The 21,779-nt window shown below is 44.8% G+C and overlaps 1 protein-coding gene across 1 annotated transcript in view; it reads left to right on the forward strand.

Annotated features, from left to right (window-relative positions):
• The first annotated feature begins 6,731 nt into the window (after positions 1-6,731).
• LOC106563052 (uncharacterized) overlaps positions 6,732-21,779 on the forward strand; it is a 37,308-nt gene continuing 22,260 nt past the window's right edge. The window contains exons 1-12 of the mRNA XM_082964907.1: positions 6,732-6,929; positions 7,550-7,612; positions 7,989-8,024; positions 8,158-8,220; positions 14,147-14,200; positions 15,429-15,464; positions 15,688-15,711; positions 15,990-16,043; positions 16,998-17,051; positions 18,512-18,547; positions 18,645-18,701; positions 19,015-19,068. Of these exons, the coding sequence (XP_082821033.1) occupies positions 6,867-6,929; positions 7,550-7,612; positions 7,989-8,024; positions 8,158-8,220; positions 14,147-14,200; positions 15,429-15,464; positions 15,688-15,711; positions 15,990-16,043; positions 16,998-17,051; positions 18,512-18,547; positions 18,645-18,701; positions 19,015-19,068 (594 nt within the window). The 5' untranslated portion in view covers positions 6,732-6,866. The remainder of the gene's footprint in view (positions 6,930-7,549; positions 7,613-7,988; positions 8,025-8,157; positions 8,221-14,146; positions 14,201-15,428; positions 15,465-15,687; positions 15,712-15,989; positions 16,044-16,997; positions 17,052-18,511; positions 18,548-18,644; positions 18,702-19,014; positions 19,069-21,779) is intronic.

Consider the following 21,779-nt stretch of genomic DNA (forward strand, 5'->3'; position numbering starts at 1 on the left):
CTTAAACTGCCCGAGCGGCACCAGTTACAGTCCTCAGCTACAAGGTATTCAATTAACACCTTAAACTGCCCGAGCGGCACCAGTTACAGTCCTCAGCTACAAGGTATTCAATTAACACCTTAAACTGCCCGAGCGGCACCAGTTACAGTCCTCAGCTACAAGGTATTCAATTAACACCTTAAACTGCCCGAGCGGCACCAGTTACAGTCCTCAGCTACAAGGTCTTCAATTAACACCTTAAACTGCCCGAGCGGCACCAGTTACAGTCCTCAGCTACAAGGTCTTCAATTAACACCTTAAACTGCCCGAGCGGCACCAGTTACAGTCCTCAGCTACAAGGTCTTCAATTAACACCTTAAACTGCCCGAGCGGCACCAGTTACAGTCCTCAGCTACAAGGTATTCAATTAACACCTTAAACTGCCCGAGCGGCACCAGTTACAGTCCTCAGCTACAAGGTATTCAATTAACACCTTAAACTGCCCGAGCGGCACCAGTTACAGTCCTCAGCTACAAGGTATTCAATTAACACCTTAAACTGCCCGAGCGGCACCAGTTACAGTCCTCAGCTACAAGGTATTCAATTAACACCTTAAACTGCCCGAGCGGCACCAGTTACAGTCCTCAGCTACAAGGTATTCAATTAACACCTTAAACTGCCCGAGCGGCACCAGTTACAGTCCTCAGCTACAAGGTATTCAATTAACACCTTAAACTGCCCGAGCGGCACCAGTTACAGTCCTCAGCTACAAGGTATTCAATTAACACCTTAAACTGCCCGAGCGGCACCAGTTACAGTCCTCAGCTACAAGGTATTCAATTAACACCTTAAACTGCCCGAGCGGCACCAGTTACAGTCCTCAGCTACAAGGTATTCAATTAACACCTTAAACTGCCCGAGCGGCACCAGTTACAGTCCTCAGCTACAAGGTATTCAATTAACACCTTAAACTGCCCGAGCGGCACCAGTTACAGTCCTCAGCTACAAGGTATTCAATTAACACCTTAAACTGCCCGAGCGGCACCAGTTACAGTCCTCAGCTACAAGGTATTCAATTAACACCTTAAACTGCCCGAGCGGCACCAGTTACAGTCCTCAGCTACAAGGTATTCAATTAACACCTTAAACTGCCCGAGCGGCACCAGTTACAGTCCTCAGCTACAAGGTATTCAATTAACACCTTAAACTGCCCGAGCGGCACCAGTTACAGTCCTCAGCTACAAGGTCTTCAATTAACACCTAAACTGCCCGAGCGGCACCAGTTACAGTCCTCAGCTACAAGGTCTTCAATTAACACGTTAAACTGCCCGAGCGGCACCAGTTACAGTCCTCAGCTACAAGGTCTTCAATTAACACCTTAAACTGCCCGAGCGGCACCAGTTACAGTCCTCAGCTACAAGGTATTCAATTAACACGTTAAACTGCCCGAGCGGCACCAGTTACAGTCCTCAGCTACAAGGTATTCAATTAACACGTTAAACTGCCCGAGCGGCACCAGTTACAGTCCTCAGCTACAAGGTATTCAATTAACACCTTAAACTGCCCGAGCGGCACCAGTTACAGTCCTCAGCTACAAGGTATTCAATTAACACCTTAAACTGCCCGAGCGGCACCAGTTACAGTCCTCAGCTACAAGGTATTCAATTAACACCTTAAACTGCCCGAGCGGCACCAGTTACAGTCCTCAGCTACAAGGTATTCAATTAACACCTAAACTGCCCGAGCGGCACAGTTACAGTCCTCAGCTACAAGGTATTCAATTAACACCTTAAACTGCCCGAGCGGCACCAGTTACAGTCCTCAGCTACAAGGTATTCAATTAACACCTTTTAAACTGCCCGAGCGGCACCAGTTACAGTCCTCAGCTACAAGGTATTCAATTAACACCTTAAACTGCCCGAGCGGCACCAGTTACAGTCCTCAGCTACAAGGTATTCAATTAACACCTTAAACTGCCCGAGCGGCACCAGTTACAGTCCTCAGCTACAAGGTATTCAATTAACACCTTAAACTGCCCGAGCGGCACCAGTTACAGTCCTCAGCTACAAGGTATTCAATTAACACCTTAAACTGCCCGAGCGGCACCAGTTACAGTCCTCAGCTACAAGGTATTCAATTAACACCTTAAACTGCCCGAGCGGCACCAGTTACAGTCCTCAGCTACAAGGTATTCAATTAACACCTTAAACTGCCCGAGCGGCACCAGTTACAGTCCTCAGCTACAAGGTATTCAATTAACACCTTAAACTGCCCGAGCGGCACCAGTTACAGTCCTCAGCTACAAGGTATTCAATTAACACCTTAAACTGCCCGAGCGGCACCAGTTACAGTCCTCAGCTACAAGGTATTCAATTAACACCTTAAACTGCCCGAGCGGCACCAGTTACAGTCCTCAGCTACAAGGTATTCAATTAACACCTTAAACTGCCCGAGCGGCACCAGTTACAGTCCTCAGCTACAAGGTCTTCAATTAACACCTTAAACTGCCCGAGCGGCACCAGTTACAGTCCTCAGCTACAAGGTATTCAATTAACACCTTAAACTGCCCGAGCGGCACCAGTTACAGTCCTCAGCTACAAGGTATTCAATTAACACCTTAAACTGCCCGAGCGGCACCAGTTACAGTCCTCAGCTACAAGGTCTTCAATTAACACCTTAAACTGCCCGAGCGGCACCAGTTACAGTCCTCAGCTACAAGGTCTTCAATTAACACCTTAAACTGCCCGAGCGGCACCAGTTACAGTCCTCAGCTACAAGGTATTCAATTAACACCTTAAACTGCCCGAGCGGCACCAGAACATCTCATTGTAAACAAGCTTTGTAAAGAAAAAGGGAGTAATGAATTGATCTACAGGACTTCAATGAGTACCAGCCAAATTTTTAAACAGGATGCAGTGGTGAGTATTAAAACTGTCACCTGTGATAAAGTGAAGGGCACTATGGTTGACAGCATCCCAAGGTTTAAGAGTAGTTAGTGGCTGCTTGTTGCATTCTGGGTATTGTGAAAGTTGACTGTACAGTCTGTTTCCTGCTGTTTAGGGAGAGGCAAGATCTATAAAAAAAAAAGGCCACTTTAAATCTTAGCTTTTTAACAAGTTTCTTTTAATTATGCAAGTCAGTTAAGAACAAATTATTTTTACAATGACAGCCTTGTTCAGGGGCAGAACAACAGATTTTTACCTCGTCAGCACAGGGATTCAATCTAGCAACCTTTCAGTTACTGACCCTGTGCTCTAACCACTAGGCTACCTGCCGCAGTATGTTTTTTAAACCATAAATCCTTGTCAATCTAAAAGCCCAGATAGTCATAGGCAGGAACCTGATCGATGGGAGAACCATTCAATTAATAAATATATAGTCCAGCGAGGAAAAAGTGTGAGAATTAGAGAAAAACATATATTTAGTGTTGCCCACATTAAGTCCAACTTAAGATAAAAACAGGGCATTCTGTAAGGCAACAAAGTCAGATTGCAGCTCTAACAACACCTGGTCTACAGTTGGGGCAATGGCATACATAACAGGATCATCTGCATACAGATGAATATTAAAAGTTTGAACAAATAGACCAATATTATGTATAGAAATAGTAAAGAGAACAGGTCCCAAAACCGCCCCATGGTACACCTTTCCCAATATCCAGGAACCTAGACTTGACACCATCAGAAATCACACACTGTACCCTGTCTGACAGATCATTCTCAAACCACTTGCAAGAAGCCTGATCTAGACCTATTTCAGTCAACCTTTGAATGAGAGTGTGATGGTCAACAGTGTCAAAGGCCTTGGAAATGTCTATAAATAAGGCAGCACAATGATTTTTGTGATCCAAGCAACTTAACACATTATCTAAAAGGAGCGTAGCAGCTGAAACGGTGCTACAGTATGTCCAGGTCTAAAACTCTATTCACATTAAGAATAGAACGAGAAGTTCTTATCTGACAGTTGGTCAGGGATTCTACTAGTTTGGAAAGGCAGATCATTTGGAGATTGGAGCGTAGTTATCTAAGTCAGAAGGATTTCCTCCTTTACGTAAAGGGAGGACATGTGCCACTTTCTAGATCTTAGAGATAACACCAGAAACAGTAGTCAAATTAAATATATACTGTAGGTCAACGGTTCTGCAATAATTGTCCAGAGAGCTGCAGTATTGGTGAACACTGTCATCTACCGGTCATGTTTGGTACTGTCCCTGTCCATGGTGCTGAATCAGGGGAACTCACAGCACATTGCAGTATCTTATCCAGAGCAACTTACAAGAGCAATTAGGGTTAAGTGCCTTGCTCAAGGGCACATCGACAGATTTTTCACCTAGTTTGCTCGAACCAGCGACCTTTCAGTTACTGGCCCGAGAGACTCAGAGACTGAAAAACAGCTTCTATCTCAAGGCCATCAGACTGTTAAACAACCATCACTAACATTGAGTGGCTGCTGCCAACATACTGACTCAACTCCACCCACTTTAATAATGGTAAAATTGATGTAATCAATTTATCACTAGCCACTTTATATTATATAATGTTTACTTACCCTACATTACTCATCTCTTATGTAAATACTGTACGCTATACCATCTACTGCATCTTGCCATCTGATGTAATTAAATGTATCACTAGCCACTTTAAACAATGTCACTTTATATAATGTTCTCATACCCTGCATTGCTCATCTCATATGTATATACTGTACTCTATAACATCTACTGCATCTTGCCTATGCCGTTCGGCCATCACTCATTTATATATTTTTATGTACATATTCGTATTCATTGTTGTGAAATTGTTAGGTTATATTACTTGGTAGATATTACTGCATGGTCGGAACTAGAAGCACAAGCATTTCGCTACACTTGCATTAACACCTGCTAACCATGTGTATGTAACAAATAAATGTGATTTGATTTGGCTACCTCCCGCGCTAATAGGCCACATGAAGGGCCACTGCTCACGTTAGGATAACTATACATTGTTTTAGCCATAGCATCATTTGTGTATAATTTAACTACAATTATATACACTTTTTTTGTAAATGACTCTGGACTCGATGTGTAAAGCATGTAGATGAACAGACAACTAGGCCTTAACATCTAGGCCTACTATGCATGGCGATGTTAGCATTGGCGATATTAGCCAACTTATCAATGGCTAATATCTACAAGATAAGTGACTGTCTCTCTCCATGTTTCAGATCAGCGTATCCCCTTGGACTACCGGAGGAATTTGCGTTTGTGACAGTTTTACGAATGAACGGTAGTACCGTAACCAAGTACTGGAATATTTGACAAATGCAAGATTTGAACGGCGAAGAGCAGCCTGCCGTTAGACTGAACGGAGAATCGCTGTCTCTTGAATTCACCTTCACAACATTGAATAAAACACGAGACGGCCGTTTTCCCCTTTCCTCTTCAACACTCAATGGCACAATATCTTACTGAAAGTCAGCAAGCGTTGTGTAACTCTGTTCGTGGATTGCATTATGGTGGACTCTCAGAACACCCCCCAGAGAGGTATAGTCAACCTGGATGGATACACGTTGATTGGAAAGCTGAAGGATAACCCCGTTTTAGCAGTGGCAGTAAATTGATTGTTTTGTGAACTTGTGCTTAGCCTCCTTTCATAAGGCTAGTCCTATGGCGAGTACAAGAGGTTTGGGACTTTAAGGCACAATAGTGAGTAACGGCAGGACCCCTCCAAATATTCAAACCTAGTTTTTCGGCATACACTCCAGAATACATTGGAGAGTTTTACTGTAAATGATCTACTCCGGGTGACTTTTTAGCCGAATGCGGCCTATATGGAATGCGTGGCGCTCCGCCATGTCAATTTCTACAAATAAGTGGGAATTGTAACACAGAGGTTCTAGTCCAGAAGATGACCTGGCTGTGTCTAGGGAAGACCAGGCAAAGTTTCTATGGTGGCAGTGCAAGATTATAGGGAGATGTTTGTAATATAGTTCCAAAACCAAATCACAGAGTAAAAGTCCGCGTAATATCGCGCTAATTGCCCTTTGATAATAATTGTCCAAGTGGTTTGGGATGTCTTTTTTTAAATGATTTATCATCAGGCAGGTTCACTCTATTCGTGGTCACAATAAAGCTATATTAATAACATTACAATCAGTAGTTATCTTACGGTTAGGGTGAAATGACTATGATTAGTTCAGAATCAAGCATGTGATGTGATGTGAGGACTCGGCCTATGATGGTTTAGCCGATTGAGGATTGGTGACGATAACTAATGATTTAACGATCACTATTTTGCCTATTATATTATATATAGGTTGTGAATGTGACTTATGTCGGAGTGATTATTATTATTGTACTTATTTTTCAGTTTGAGCTCCAAACGATGCACATTCATTGTGATGTGGGGCGACCACAGACCTGCAATGACCTATCAGCCAGGACGTCGGTAAGAACCATTGACAAAACAGACTGCAATGATGGTCAAATTACTCAACTAAATGATCAAAATAGCCAGTACAGAGGCTGGTATTATCTAGCCCAGGCAACCATTGTAAATTAACAACATGAAAGATGAACACTAAACAGGTGGTTCAATAAATCCCAAGCCATTTAAATCGCCCGCTATTATTTTCCATGTTCCATTTGCCCTCGGTACCCATAATAACCCCTCCCAGTCTGTCTCGGCGCAGTCCGTGAATTCTGCCAATCACTTCCTAGAACTAAGCAGGTCATGAATATGCACAAGGCTTTGATGCCTATGGTACCTCTGACGGTTCAGTTGGTAGAAACGGATTCAGTTCGGTGACTTTTTTTGTCGGGGGTCCGTCAACCGAACTCATCCAAGAAAAAGGAAAGCATTTTGACCCGTTCTAGCTTTCCGGGAGAGTGAAGAGCAGGAGAGACCATGGCTCACGGGCCACTTTTTTGGGTACTTTTGGTGCAGATTGTCCTTATTTGCTCCACACAAGTAAGTCCTTATCTGTGTACCTCTGCTTTCAGGTTGAAGCAGCAGAACTTCAGGTGAGTGTATCTAAATGATGTTATTCTCATGGATTTATTGTTGTGGAACCAACTAGCAGAATGTCCAGATTATAGTTGGCCTAGTCATGAAAGTGAAGTTGTTCTATAGGAAATCCTGAAACAAATCAAAGGATGATCATTTCATTTCTGTAACTGGGTGACTGTGACTGAGCATACAGTATGTATTTACATCATGTACTCACTGGGTACACACTGGTTGAATCAACGCTGTTTCCAAATCATTTCAATGAAATGACGTTGGAACCAAAGTGTAATAGATGTTGAATTGATGTCTGTGCCCAGTGGGTAGCTACTATCACATGGATTGAACACATTTCTCAGAACGAAGGGTATTTGCTTCAGTTGTGTTGGTGTCTTATGTTTGCTTTGCTATACCAGTTATGCACCTGTTATTCCTTGAATGAATTATTATTGGCTAAGCCTAACGGAGACGTCTGCTTCTCCTTCATCTTCAGACATACAGTATGTCCCATACAGATGTATGTTTATTATGTATAGCAATGATATCCATAGCTGATTGCATTGTTTGACCGTCTCTTTGTCCAGAGGGCCTCAGGCCCCGTCGGCCCTCCAGGACCCGCAGGTGTCCCAGGAATTGATGGTGTCGCTGTAAGTTCTCTCCTCTATTAACTTCAATTATCTTCCAAATGATACGAGTATTATCACAACTCCTGTTCATAATTGATTTGTAAGATGGGCCGAGCTCACCTCATGTCACTATCATCCCAACACATGTTCATAATTGATTTGTAAGATGGGACGAGCTCACCTCATGTCACTATCATCCCAACACATGTTCATAATTATGTGATTATGTGATTTGTATGGTGGGCGAGAACAACCCTTTTTACAACCATAACCGGCTGCATGCTGAAGAGTTGGAATTAGACCAATTATGTATGAACACATATGTATACATATGTGAATATATATAGATATATATATTTATCTATGCATTTCACATGTGGGCCTTTTTCTATTTCAGGGTGAGAGGGGAGACGACGGAGAGGATGGCCCTGCTGTAATTATAAACTTTTCATGTTTTAAATTGTTAACACAATACTATGTCATTATCATCTAGTAATTCTGATGTATTTGACTGTCAGTATGTTGTTGTTGTTCTGCTTTCTATTGTGGTTGTGTTGTGTTGTTAGGGTCCTGATGGAGATGCAGGTAAACTAGGCTCAGCCGGGTTGCCAGGCGAGCCCGGGGCTGATGTGAGTATCCTGTTTCAAATCATTCATCCTCTGCCTTCAATTTCCTGTTTGTCGTCATTGGCGCCTTTTTTGTCATCTTTGATGATAGTAATAATGAACTAGTCATGATGACGGTCATATTCAGGTTATAGCAGCAGTACAGTAGCTAGGGGGTGGAACTTCTCAATATGTGCACCTTCTACCCGTTGCTTCATCAACATGTTGAAGTGGTGGTGATGACCCCTTCCTTACCCAAGAGAGGAGCCAATCAATCTTTACCCAAGAGAGGAGCCAATCAATCTTTACCCAAGAGAGGAGCCAATCAATCTTTACCCAAGAGAGGAGCCAATCAATCTTTACCCAAGAGAGGAGCCAATCAATCTTTACCCAAGAGAGGAGCCAATCAATCTTTACTGAAGAGAGGAGCCAATCAATCTTTACTGAAGAGAGGAGCCAATCAATCTTTACCCAAGAGAGGAGCCAATCAATCTTTACCCAAGAGAGGAGCCAATCAATCTTTACCCAAGAGAGGAGCCAATCAATCTTTACCCAAGAGAGGAGCCAATCAATCTTTACCCAAGAGAGGAGCCAATCAATCTTTACCCAAGAGAGGAGCCAATCAATCTTTACCCAAGAGAGGAGCCAATCAATCTTTACCCAAGAGAGGAGCCAATCAATCTTTACCCAAGAGAGGAGCCAATCGAAGAAAAATGTGAAGAATTTTCAAGCAGGCCAAATATATGTATATTAACCTTTATATATACCTTTATTTAACTAGACAAGTCAGTTAAGAACAAATTCTTATGTACAATGACGGCCTACACCGGCCAAACCTGGACAACGCTGGGCCAATTGTGCGCGGCCCTATGGGACTCCCAATCACGGCCGGTTGTGATACAGCCTGGATTCAAACCAGCGTGTCTGTAGTGACGCTTCTAGCACTGAGATGCAGTGCCTCAGACCGCTGCGCCACTCGGGAGCAAAGAAAAGGCTAAGAATCTGACAGTTTCCTTTGTAACAACAGTCTTTTTGTTCAGGCAGAGAGAAGGAAGGCCTGCACTTTATTAACTGTAGCTTCCATCCAAATTGGAGGGAGAAAAGAGGGTTAGGAAAACACTCCTAGGATATTAGTTTGTACTGATATCCTAAAGCATACTATCAAGTGTACATGGTCCATGTATCACTTTGTGCGTAGTTTGCGTTTCAGTCCACCCACTCCTCTGCTGTAGGCTCACAAAGTGACTGTAGTAGGTCTATAGAGTGTGAACAAAGGCATACGGATGAGATATCAAAGTGACTGTAATCAAATCAAATCAATCAATCAAACAAATTTATTTTTATATAGCCCTTCGTACATCAGCTGATATCTCAAAGTGCTGTACAGAAACCCAGCCTAAAACCCCAAACAGCAAGCAAAGCATGTGAAAGAAGCACGGTGGCTAGGAAAAACTCCCTAGGAAAAACTCCCTAGAAAGGCCAAAAACCTAGGAAGAAACCTAGAGAGGAACCAGGCTATGAGGGGTGGCCAGTCCTCTTCTGGCTGTGCAGGGTGGATATTATAACAGAACATGGTCGAGATGTTAAAATGTTAAAATGTTCATAAATGACCAGCATGGTCAAATAATAATAATCATAGTAGTTGTCGAGGGTGCAACAAGCACGTCCGGTGAACAGGTCAGGGTTCCATAGCCGCAGGCAGAACAGTTGAAACTGGAGCAGCAGCACGGCCAGGTGGACTGGGGACAGCAAGGAGTCATCATACCAGGTAGTCCTGAGGCATGGTCCTAGGGCTCAGGTCCTCCGAGAGAAAGACAGAAAGAGAGAATTAGAGAGAGCATATTTAAATTCACACAGGACACCGGATAAGACAAGAGAAATACTCCAGATGTAACAGACTGACCCTAGCCCCCCGACACATAAACTACTGCAGCATAAATACTGGAGGCTGAGACAGGAGGGATCAGAAGACACTGGTTCGTTGCTCCAGCCTTTCCGTTCACCTTCACACTCCTGGGCCAGACTATACTTAATCATAGGACCTACTGAAGAGATAAGTCTTCAGTAAAGACTTAAAGGTTGAGACTGAGTCTGCGTCTCTCACATTGGTAGGCAGACCATTCCATAAAAATGGAGCTCTATAGGAGAAAGCCCTACCTCCAGCCGTTTGCTTAGAAATTCTAGGGACAATTAGGAGGCCTGCGTCTTGTGACCGTAGCGTACGTGTAGGTATGTACGGCAGGACCAAATCGGAAAGATAGGTAGAAGCAAGCCCATGTAATGCTTTGTAGGTTAGCAGTAAAACCTTGAAATCAGCCCTTGCCTTAACAGGAAGCCAGTGTAGGGAGGCTAGCACTGGAGTAATATGATCAAATTTTTTGGTTCTAGTCAGGATTCTAGCAGCCGTATTTAGCACTAACTGAAGTTTATTTAGTGCTTTATCCGGGTAGCCGGAAAGTAGAGCATTGCAGTAGTCCAGCCTAGAAGTAACAAAAGCATGGACTAATTTTTCTGCGTCATTTTTGGACAGAAAATTTCTGATTTTTGCAATGTTACGTAGATGGAAAAAAGCTGTCCTTGAAACAGTCTTGATATGTTCTTCAAAAGAGAGATCAGGGTCCAGAGTAACGCCGAGGTCCTTCACAGTTTTATTTGAGACGACTGTACAACCATCCAGATTAATTGTCAGATTCAACAGAAGATCTCTTTGTTTCTTGGGACCTAGAACAAGCATCTCTGTTTTGTCCGAGTTTAAAAGTAGAAAGTTTGCAGCCATCCACTTCTTTATGTCTGAAACACAGGCTTCTAGCGAGGGCAATTTTGGGGCTTCACCATGTTTCATTGAAATGTACAGCTGTGTGTCGTCCGCATAGCAGTGAAATTTAACATTATGTTTTCGAATGACATCCCCAAGAGGTAAAATATATAGTGAAAACAATAGTGGTCCTAAAACGGAACCTTGAGGAACACCGAAATGTACAATTGATTTGTCAGAGGACAAACCATTCACAGAGACAAACTGATATCTTTCCGACAGATAAGATCTAAACCAGGCCAGAACTTGTCCATGTAGACCAATTTGGGTTTCCAATCTCTCCAAAAGAATGTGGTGATCGATGGTATCAAAAGCGGCACTAAGATCTAGGAGCACGAGGACAGATGCAGAGCCTCGGTCTGACGTCATTAAAAGGTAATTTACCACCTTCACAAGTGCAGTCTCAGTGCTATGATGGGGTCTAAAACCAGACTGAAGCGTTTCGTATACATTGTTTGTCTTCAGGAAGGCAGTGAGTTGCTGTGCAACAGCTTTTTCTAACATTTTTGAGAGGAATGGAAGATTCGATATAGGCCGATAGTTTTTTATAATTTCTGGATCAAGATTCGGCTTTTTCAAGAGAGGCTTTATTACTGCCACTTTTAGTGAGCTTGGTACACATCCGGTGGATAGAGAGCCGTTTATTATGTTCAACATAGGAGGGCCAAGCACAGGAAGCAGCTCTTTCAGTAGTTTAGTTGGAATAGGGTCCAGTATGCAGCTTGAGGGTTTGGAGGCCATGATTATTTTCATCATTGTGTCAAGAGATATAGTACTAAAACACTTTAGTATCTCCCTTGATCCTAGGTCCTGGCAGAGTTGTGTAGACTCAGGACAATGGAGCTTTGGAGGAATACCCAGATTTAAAGAGGAGTCTGTAATTTGCTTTCTAATGATCATGATCTTTTCCTCAAAGAAGTTCATAAATGTATTACTGCTGAAGTGAAAGCCATCCTCCATTTGCGAAGGCTGCTTTTTAGTTAGCTTTGCGACAGTATCAAAAAGAAATTTCGGATTGTTCTTATTTTCCTCAATTAAGTTGGAAAAATAGGATGATCGAGCAGCAGTGAGGGCTCTTCGATACTGTAGTAGGTCTATAGAGTGTGAACAAAGGCATACGGATGAGATATCAAAGTGGATGAGTATACCAAACATTAGGAACACCTTCCTAATATGGAGTTGCACCCCCCCTTTTGCCAGTACTGCCTCAATTTGTCAGGGAATGGACTCTACAAGGTGTCGAAAGTGTTCCACAGGGTTGACTCCAATGCTTCCCACAGTTGTGTCAAGTTGGCTGGATGTCTTTTGGGTGGTGGATCATTCTTGATACACACAGGAAACTGTTGAATGTGAAAAACACAGCAGCATTGCAGTTCTTGACACAAACCGGTGAGCCTGGCACCTACTACCATACCGTGTTCAAAGGCAATTAAATATTTTGTCTTGCCCGTTCACCCTCTGAATGGCACACATACACAATCCATGTCTCAATTGTCTAAAGGTTTAAAAATCCTTCTGTAACCTGTCTCCTCCCCTTCATCTACACTGATTAAAGTGGATTTAACAAGAGACATCAATAAGGGATCATAGCTTTCACCTGGAATCACCTGGTCAGTCTATGAAATGGAAAGAGCAGGTGTTCCTAATGTTTTATACTCAGTGTACATGTCCAACTGGATATTATTTTTGTCCAGGAAATGATTGCTGTGAAGTGTTTTTTTATTATTTTGGCAATATTTTTTCTCACGCCCATAAAGCCTTAGTGAAACAGTACCCAGCAGTGTTTGTGCTGTGGGTGTCTCCAGTCTCCAGTTGAGGATCCTCAGGCTGCTGTGGAATGATACCTGTCAATGGGGCTTGTTTGACTTGACCAGAGGAATGTGGGTTATGGTTAACCACTCTCCCAGTAAATTAACCGTCTCAGAGAGATGTCTCAGTTTGTCTCAGAGGCTCTGTAGTGTCCTGACCGTGGTGTCTGTGGAGAGAATTCCTATTCCAGACTAGATGCCATCATCTATTCAAACTAAACGTGAACTATCTTAAATCAATATAATCCAAGGAAGCATTTGTTGAAACTAGTTTGAAAATGCCAACAAAAGTCAGAGAATGGAAAAGAGCATGTATTTCAGAGCTTTGCCATTCTGTTAAGCTGGGATGAAAAGTACTGGATACCTGTTTCTGCTAATGCACAGTATTTACCGATTCATTCCTTGTGGGAGGGGCATCGTTTAGCCCTGCCCACATACACACACCTACTTCTAAGCTCCTCCCACCCCATTAGCTGTGTTTTTTTGGGGTTTTTTTACCGCCTAATTTCATGGTATCCAATTGGTAATAGTTACCGTCTTGTCTCATCGTTGCAACTCCCGTACGGACTCGGGAGAGGTGAAGGTCGAGAGCCATGCGTCCTCCGAAACACAACCCAAACAAGCCGCACTGCTTCTTGACACAATGCCCATCCAACCCGGAAGCCAGCCACACCAATGTGTCAGAGGAAACACCGTACACCTGGCGACCGTGTCAGCGTGCACTGCGCCCGGCCCGCCACAGGAGTCACTAGTGCACGATGAGACAAGGATATCCCTGCCGGCCAAACCCTCCCTAACCCGGACAACGCCGGGCCAATTGTGCACTGCCCCATGGGCCTCCTGGTCACGGCCGGCTGTGACAGAGCCCGGGCTCGAACCCAGAATCTCTGGTGGCACAGCTAGCACTGCGACGCAGGGCCTTAGACCACTGCGCCACCCCATGGACCTCCCGGTCGCGGCCGGCTGTGACAGAGCCTGGGCTCGAACCCAGAATCTCTGGTGGCACAGCTAGCACTGCGACGCAGGGCCTTAGACCACTGCACCACCCGGGAGGCTTACGCAACCTTTCTTATGACATCATGTACATACACAGCTGGAATTATTATGAGATTAGGAAGACTTAAAGCACACCTTAAAGTTTGTAAAGTTGGAAAACATTTCTTAGAGAAAGGTATTCTGTTATGATCGCTTCTGAAAAGGTATCAACTAACTCTTATAGTTTTCTAGCGTACAGCTGATCTCCTACTGACGTTGGGTGACATTTCTGTCTTTGTTGTGATGGATTAGTGAAGCCTGGTCTCTCTCTCCTCTCTTCCTCTCTCTGCAGGGTTTGACTGGCCCTACTGGAGATGAAGGGCCTGATGGTCCCCTTGGACAGAAAGTGAGTAACTAATCACTAATGAGCCCTTTAATGTTTCTGCTTCATAGACTCTCAGACAGTCTGGTCCCAGATGTGTTGGTGCTGTCTTGTCAATTCCTTTGGTCATTGTCACAGCAGACAGTACAATCAGATGTGGGACCAGGGTAACTCTCAGCCGGGTGACTGAGCCAAGCTGCTGACCAGGCTGCTGCCCACTGTTTTGGCAGGCAAGACAGCAGGAATTACAATTACAACGCGTAAAGCAATTCCTCATGACAAATGAGCTTTAATCCCTGATCCCTCCCTGCCAGAGTTCTGGGTAATCTCCGTGGGGAACCGGGCCCAAGCATCAGAGTCATGTTCATTAGGGCAAGCAAGGAAGAAAAATGGAAACATTTTGCAACGGAGAACAAAATTTGTGTTTCTTATTGGACGAGTTCATTTTTTTTCTTCATTTTGGTGCATAATGAACAGGACCCAAGCCTTGGGGGAACATTTGCTGGGCCAAGTGCACCCTGCATGGCTCAGGTTCTCAGTCACAGGATTAAACAGGAAGAATGTTAATTCAGTCTGTGAAGACTCTAGTTAAGTAATTACTCAGACGGCTTCATTTGTCGAAGAAAGAAATTGTCCAGAATATTCAGTGGACGTGTCAGAAGGATACGGAGTAGGATACTGTTGGTGTGTGTTTCTGATGAGATGAAAGCATGTCTTTATGGAGAAATGATGTTTTCCACATACATAGTTTGTTAAGTCTCTAGTAAATGATTTTACTCAGATGACTTCATTTGTTTAAGAAGGAAAAGTAATTGGTGAGAATATTACAGCACAGGAATCAAACAGCTGCAGAATTTAGTTGGTGTGTGTTTGGTGTGTGTTTGGTGTATGTTTGGTGTGTGTTTGACAATGTCTAAGGATTTGGAACAGTGGCTTGACTATTACAGTATAAGAATACAAGTCATGTGTGAATATATGCAACAGAGGCTTTTATCCAAAGCATCTTACATTTTTAGTATGTGTATGTGGTCCTGGTGGAAATAGGAAAGGATACTGAATTCTGTTTGTGTGTACATGACAAGCTAAAAACATGTCTTTATGGAGAAAATACTTTCATGTCTTCGACATGCATAGATTGCTTTGGGTGCTGGATGGGGGATGATTAACTCACAGTACATATTAGATATTCTCTTTACAGTTGTCTCATGTTCACTGGGTTTTCAAACTGACATGCTATTTGACTTTGTTTCAGGGGGAACCCGGGAAACCAGGACCTCGTGGACTAGCTGTGAGCTACATTATTCTCTATCAACCACCCATTCATTAGTGGAATCAGTCCATACTGAAGACTCAGAGGGCCCAGCCATAGAATATTCTGCTTTCTCACATCACATGAAACGTAGCTTCTAAGGCTTATTAATGAAGCCTTCATAGAGCCTTCATAGAGCCTATAAAGATGCTATAGTATCTTATGTCATTGACTCGTCTTGTGTTTCTGTTTTCCTCCATAGGGCGTTGGAGACGATGGACCCCCTGTAAGTATTTTACAGTATTATTAATTACACATTCACACATGACACATGTATTACATCTTTACAGTACAGTATCTAGTAAAATGTCTGTTAACGTTCACATTAGCCATGGTAAGATACCTTTGATGCATTCGGAAGGCAACTGTGTGGGAAACAGACATATTGTTGAAAAACTTTCAAAACTATGAAAAATGCAACAAAAAAAAGAATATTTTTTGTGTGAGTGATAAATTAGTACAAGTCATAATTTTCAGTGAATTAATACGTGTTTCTCTGAACAGGGACCCCCGGGGCCAGGAGGACTTCCAGGTGATTTGGGCAAAGGTGGACCCCCTGTGAGTATCAGTGACACACCCTCATGACCTACCGATCCTCATCACCTAACGATCCTCATCACCTAACAATCCCCTTGACTTAACAATCCTCATGACCTAACGATCCTCATCACCTAACGATCCTCATCACCTAACAATCCCCTTGACTTAACGATCCCCATGAACTAACGATCCTCATGACCTAACGATCCGCAGGACATATAGATCCTCATCACCTCACACTCCTCATCACCTAACGATCCGCAGGACATATAGATCCAAAACACCTCACACTCCGCATCACCTAACGATCCGCAGGACATATAGATCCTCATCACCTCACACTCCTCATCACCTAACGATCCGCAGGACATATAGATCCTCATCACCTCACACTCCTCATCACCTAACGATCCGCAGGGCATATAGATCCTCATCACCTCACACTCCTCATCACCTAACGATCCGCAGGACATATAGATCCTCAGTCAGGACATAGTGATTCTCTATGTGGACAGAGCTTGAATTGGGCCGGAACAGACCGGTGCTTTTCTACTGCTTGAGTTCCGGCAGGTGAAAATAAACAGTACTGGACCCTAAAATCCTGAGTACCAGCTCCTATTTCAGTCCACTTCAAGCACTGCATGTAGATAGTTGGGGAGCTGGAGACTTAGGGCCAAATATGGCTGATTGGATGTACAGCATAAGAGGCTGCTGAGGGGAGGATGCCTCATAATAACGGCTGGAACGGAGTGAATGGAATGGCATCAAACCATGGAAACCATGTATTTGATGTATTTGATACTGTTCCACTAATTCCGCTCCAGCCCATAGACGAGCCCGTCCTCCCCAATTAAGGTGCCACCAACCTCCTGTGATGTACAGTACCTCCTCTGTCAGGAACGTCAATCAAAAGGTGAATGAAAATGGACCATACCTGCTTGTTTGATCTGCTTTCTATGTCCATTACCACAGGGTGCTATGGGAGTGAGAGGACCAACAGGACCTGGTGGATCAGTAGGGCCTAGAGTGAGTAGTACATCTGTGGATCAGCAGGGCCTAGAGTGAGTAGTACATCTGTGGATCAGCAGGGCCTAGAGTGAGTAGTACATCTGTGGATCAGCAGGGCCTAGAGTGAGTAGTACATCTGTGGATCAGCAGGACCTACAGTGAGTAGTACATCTGTGGATCAGTAGGGCCTAGAGTGAGTAGTACATCTGTGGATCAGTAGGACCTAGAGTGAGTAGTACATCTGTGGATCAGCAGGACCTAGAGTGAGTAGTACATCTGTGGATCAGCAGGGCCTAGAGTGAGTAGTACATCTGTGGATCAGCAGGGCCTAGAGTGAGTAGTACATCTGTGGATCAGCAGGGCCTAGAGTGAGTAGTACATCTGTGGATCAGCAGGGCCTAGAGTGAGTAGTACATCTGTGGATCAGTAGGGCCTAGAGTGAGTAGTACATCTGTGGATCAGTAGGACCTAGAGTGAGTAGTACATCTGTGGATCAGCAGGACCTAGAGTGAGTAGTACATCTGTGGATCAGCAGGACCTAGAGTGAGTAGTACATCTGTGGATCAGCAGGGCTAGAGTGAGTAGTACATCTGTGGATCAGGCAGGGCCTAGAGTGAGTAGTACATCTGTGGATCAGGAGGGCCTAGAGTGAGTAGTACATCTGTGGATCAGCAGGACCTAGAGTGAGTAGTACATCTGTGGATCAGCAGGGCCTAGAGTGAGTAGTACATCTGTGGATCAGCAGGGCCTAGAGTGAGTAGTACATCTGTGGATCAGCAGGACCTAGAGTGAGTAGTACATCTGTGGATCAGCAGGACCTCGAGTGAGTAGTACATCTGTGGATCAGCAGGACCTAGTGTGAGTAGTACATCTGTGGATCAGCAGGGCCTAGAGTGAGTAGTACATCTGTGGATCAGCAGGGCCTAGAGTGAGTAGTACATCTGTGGATCAGCAGGGCCTAGAGTGAGTAGTACATCTGTGGATCAGCAGGACCTACAGTGAGTAGTACATCTGTGGATCAGTAGGACCTAGAGTGAGTAGTACATCTGTGGATCAGCAGGGCCAAGAGTGAGTAGTACATCTGTGGATCAGCAGGACCTAGAGTGAGTAGTACATCTGTGGATCAGCAGGACCTAGAGTGAGTAGTACATCTGTGGATCAGCAGGGCCTAGAGTGAGTAGTACATCTGTGGATCAGCAGGACCTCGAGTGAGTAGTACATCTGTGGATCAGCAGGACCTAGAGTGAGTAGTACATCTGTGGATCAGCAGGGCCTAGAGTGAGTAGTACATCTGTGGATCAGCAGGACCTAGAGTGAGTAGTACATCTGTGGATCACTGTCACCGTGTTACGTCCCTAGTTGATGATAGGTTGACAAGCACATCCAGAGAATATCGTGAGCTGTTAGTGTGTCACGTTGAACAGTCATCTACTCTTCCTAATCAACTGATTCATCATTCTCAAAATGATGTTTTTCAGGGTGCAGCAGGGATGCAGGATTTGAGTGCCGAGCTGGTAAGACTTTGTTCATTCAAGTTCACACAACTCAGTGCCTGGCATTACACGTATGAGTGATTATCTGTCCCTGATGATTTATCCTGCTGCTGTTTAGTGTCCTGGTGCCTGTCCACCTGGGACACCTGGTCATCCCGGTCTCCCTGGCATGAAGGTGAGTCAAGGTTCAGGGGTCAGGGGCCAAGGAGAGTGCATGACCTCACTAGTGTATCATATGAAGTTATGTAATGGATAAACATTCTCAGTGGTATGCTAGGAAGGGCATTGGAACATAGCCAGTGGTGTATTGATAACTTGGTCTCATAAGTCATCATATGTTGTGCTAATGGTAACCATAGCTGCTTCAACCTAAGTCATTGGTTTAAATCTATTCTATTGTCTTCACAGTTAGTATAATGATAGTCTAACAGTGATATGTGATAGAGATTGGGGAGGGTGTTTAAGCTTCATGTTCCTCTGTTTTCTAGGGTCACAAAGGAGTAAAAGGGGAAGGAGGAGAGCCTGGGAAACAAGGGCACAAGGTAAGGGATTACATTTTATACACATTCAGAGAACTGAACAAAAGCCTACACTACATTAAAATGACTTTGTTCAGAACTAGGTTTAGTGTGTTTCTGGAAAACCAGACCAAATGTTTCCATGACATAGAATACGCTTGGAGCTTTGTAGCTCCTATGGTCTCTTTGCTTCATGTGATGCTTCATGGGATCAGCTTTACATCTCGACTGATCAACTGATCAAAATAATCAGATTAGACTTTACAAGAAATACTCTCACTGCTACTTCTTAGCTGTCAGTATCCATCCAGTCAGGACCTGATATCCATCCAGTCAGGGCCTGATATCCATCCAGTCAGGGCCTGATATCCATCCAGTCAGGACCTGATATCCATCCAGTCAGGACCTGATATCCATCCAGTCAGGACCTGATATCCATCCAGTCAGGACCTGATATCCATCCAGTCAGGACCTGATATCCATCCAGTCAGGACCTGATATCCATCCAGTCAGGGCCTGATATCCATCCAGTCAGGGCCTGATATCCATCGGGTCAGGGCCTGATATCCATCGGGTCAGGGCCTGATATCCATGCAGTCAGGGCCTGATATCCATGCAGTCAGGGCCAGATATCCATGCAGTCAGGGCCTGATATCCATGCAGTCAGGGCCTGATATCCATGCAGTCAGGGCCTGATATCCATCCAGTCAGGACCTGATATCCATCCAGTTAGGGCCTGAGATACATCCAGTCAGGGCCTGATATCCATCCAGTCAGGACCTGATATCCATCCAGTCAGGACCTGATATACATCCAGTCAGGACCTGATATCCATCCAGTCAGGGCCTGATATCCATCCAGTCAGGACCTGATATACATCCAGTCAGGGCCTGATATACATCCAGTCAGGGCCTGATATACATCCAGTCAGGGCCTGATATCCATGCAGTCAGGGCCTGATAACCATCCAGTCGTGGCCTGATATCCATCCAGTCAGGGCCTGAGATACATCCAGTCAGGGCCTGATATCCATCCAGTCAGGGCCTGATATCCATGCAGTCAGGGCCTGATATCCATCCAGTCAGGACCTGATATCCATCCAGTCGTGGCCTGATATCCATCCAGTCAGGGCCTGAGATACATCCAGTCAGGGCCTGATATACATCCAGTCAGGACCTGATATACATCCAGTCAGGGCCTGATATACATCCAGTCAGGGCCTGATATCCATGCAGTCAGGGCCTGATATCCATCCAGTCGTGGCCTGATATCCATCCAGTCAGGGCCTGAGATACATCCAGTCGTGGCCTGATATCCATCCAGTCAGGGCCTGATATCCATCCAGTCAGGACCTGATATCCATCCAGTCAGGACCTGATATACATCCAGTCAGGGCCTGATATACATCCAGTCAGGGCCTGATATCCATGCAGTCAGGGCCTGATATCCATCCAGTCGTGGCCTGATATCCATCCAGTCAGGGCCTGAGATACATCCAGTCAGGGCCTGATATCCATCCAGTCAGGGCCTGATATCCATGCAGTCAGGGCCTGATATCCATCCAGTCAGGACCTGATATCCATCCAGTCAGGGCCTGATATCCATGCAGTCAGGGCCTGATATCCATCCAGTCGTGGCCTGATATCCATCCAGTCAGGGCCTGAGATACATCCAGTCAGGGCCTGATATCCATCCAGTCGTGGCCTGATATCCATCCAGTCAGGGCCTGAGATACATCCAGTCGTGGCCTGATATCCATCCAGTCAGGGCCTGATATCCATCCAGTCAGGACCTGATATCCATCCAGTCAGGGCCTGATATCCATCCAGTCAGGACCTGATATACATCCAGTCAGGGCCTGATATACATCCAGTCAGGGCCTGATATCCATGCAGTCAGGGCCTGATATCCATCCAGTCGTGGCCTGATATCCATCCAGTCAGGGCCTGAGATACATCCAGTCAGGGCCTGATATCCATCCAGTCAGGGCCTGATATCCATGCAGTCAGGGCCTGATATCCATCCAGTCAGGACCTGATATCCATCCAGTCAGGGCCTGATATCCATGCAGTCAGGGCCTGATATCCATCCAGTCGTGGCCTGATATCCATCCAGTCAGGGCCTGAGATACATCCAGTCAGGGCCTGATATCCATCCAGTCGTGGCCTGATATCCATCCAGTCAGGGCCTGAGATACATCCAGTCGTGGCCTGATATCCATCCAGTCAGGGCCTGATATCCATCCAGTCAGGACCTGATATACATCCAGTCAGGGCCTGATATCCATCCAGTCAGGGCCTGAGATCCATGCGGTCAGGGCCTGAGATCTCTACCTGCTATAGTATCTCTACCTGCTATAGTATCTCTGACTGCTATAGGATCTCTACCTGCTATAGGATCTCTACCTGCTATAGGATCTCTACCTGCTATAGGATCTCTACCTGCTATAGGATCTCTACCTGCTATAGGATCTCTGACTGCTATAGGATCTCTACCTGCTATAGGACCTCTACCTGCTATAGGATCTCTACCTGCTATAGGATCTCTACCTGCTATAGGATCTCTACCTGCTAAAGGATCTCGAGACCTGCTATAGGATCTCTGCCTGCTATAGGATCTCTGCCTGCTATAGGATCTCTGCCTGCTATAGGATCTCGAGACCTGCTATAGGATCTCTGCCTGCTATAGGATCTCTACCTGCTATAGGATCTCTACCTGCTATAGGATCTCGAGAC

Source organism: Salmo salar, chromosome 18 (assembly GCF_965601325.2).
Source record: "Salmo salar chromosome 18, fSalSal1, whole genome shotgun sequence".
In the NCBI taxonomy this organism is placed as follows: domain Eukaryota; kingdom Metazoa; phylum Chordata; class Actinopteri; order Salmoniformes; family Salmonidae; genus Salmo; species Salmo salar.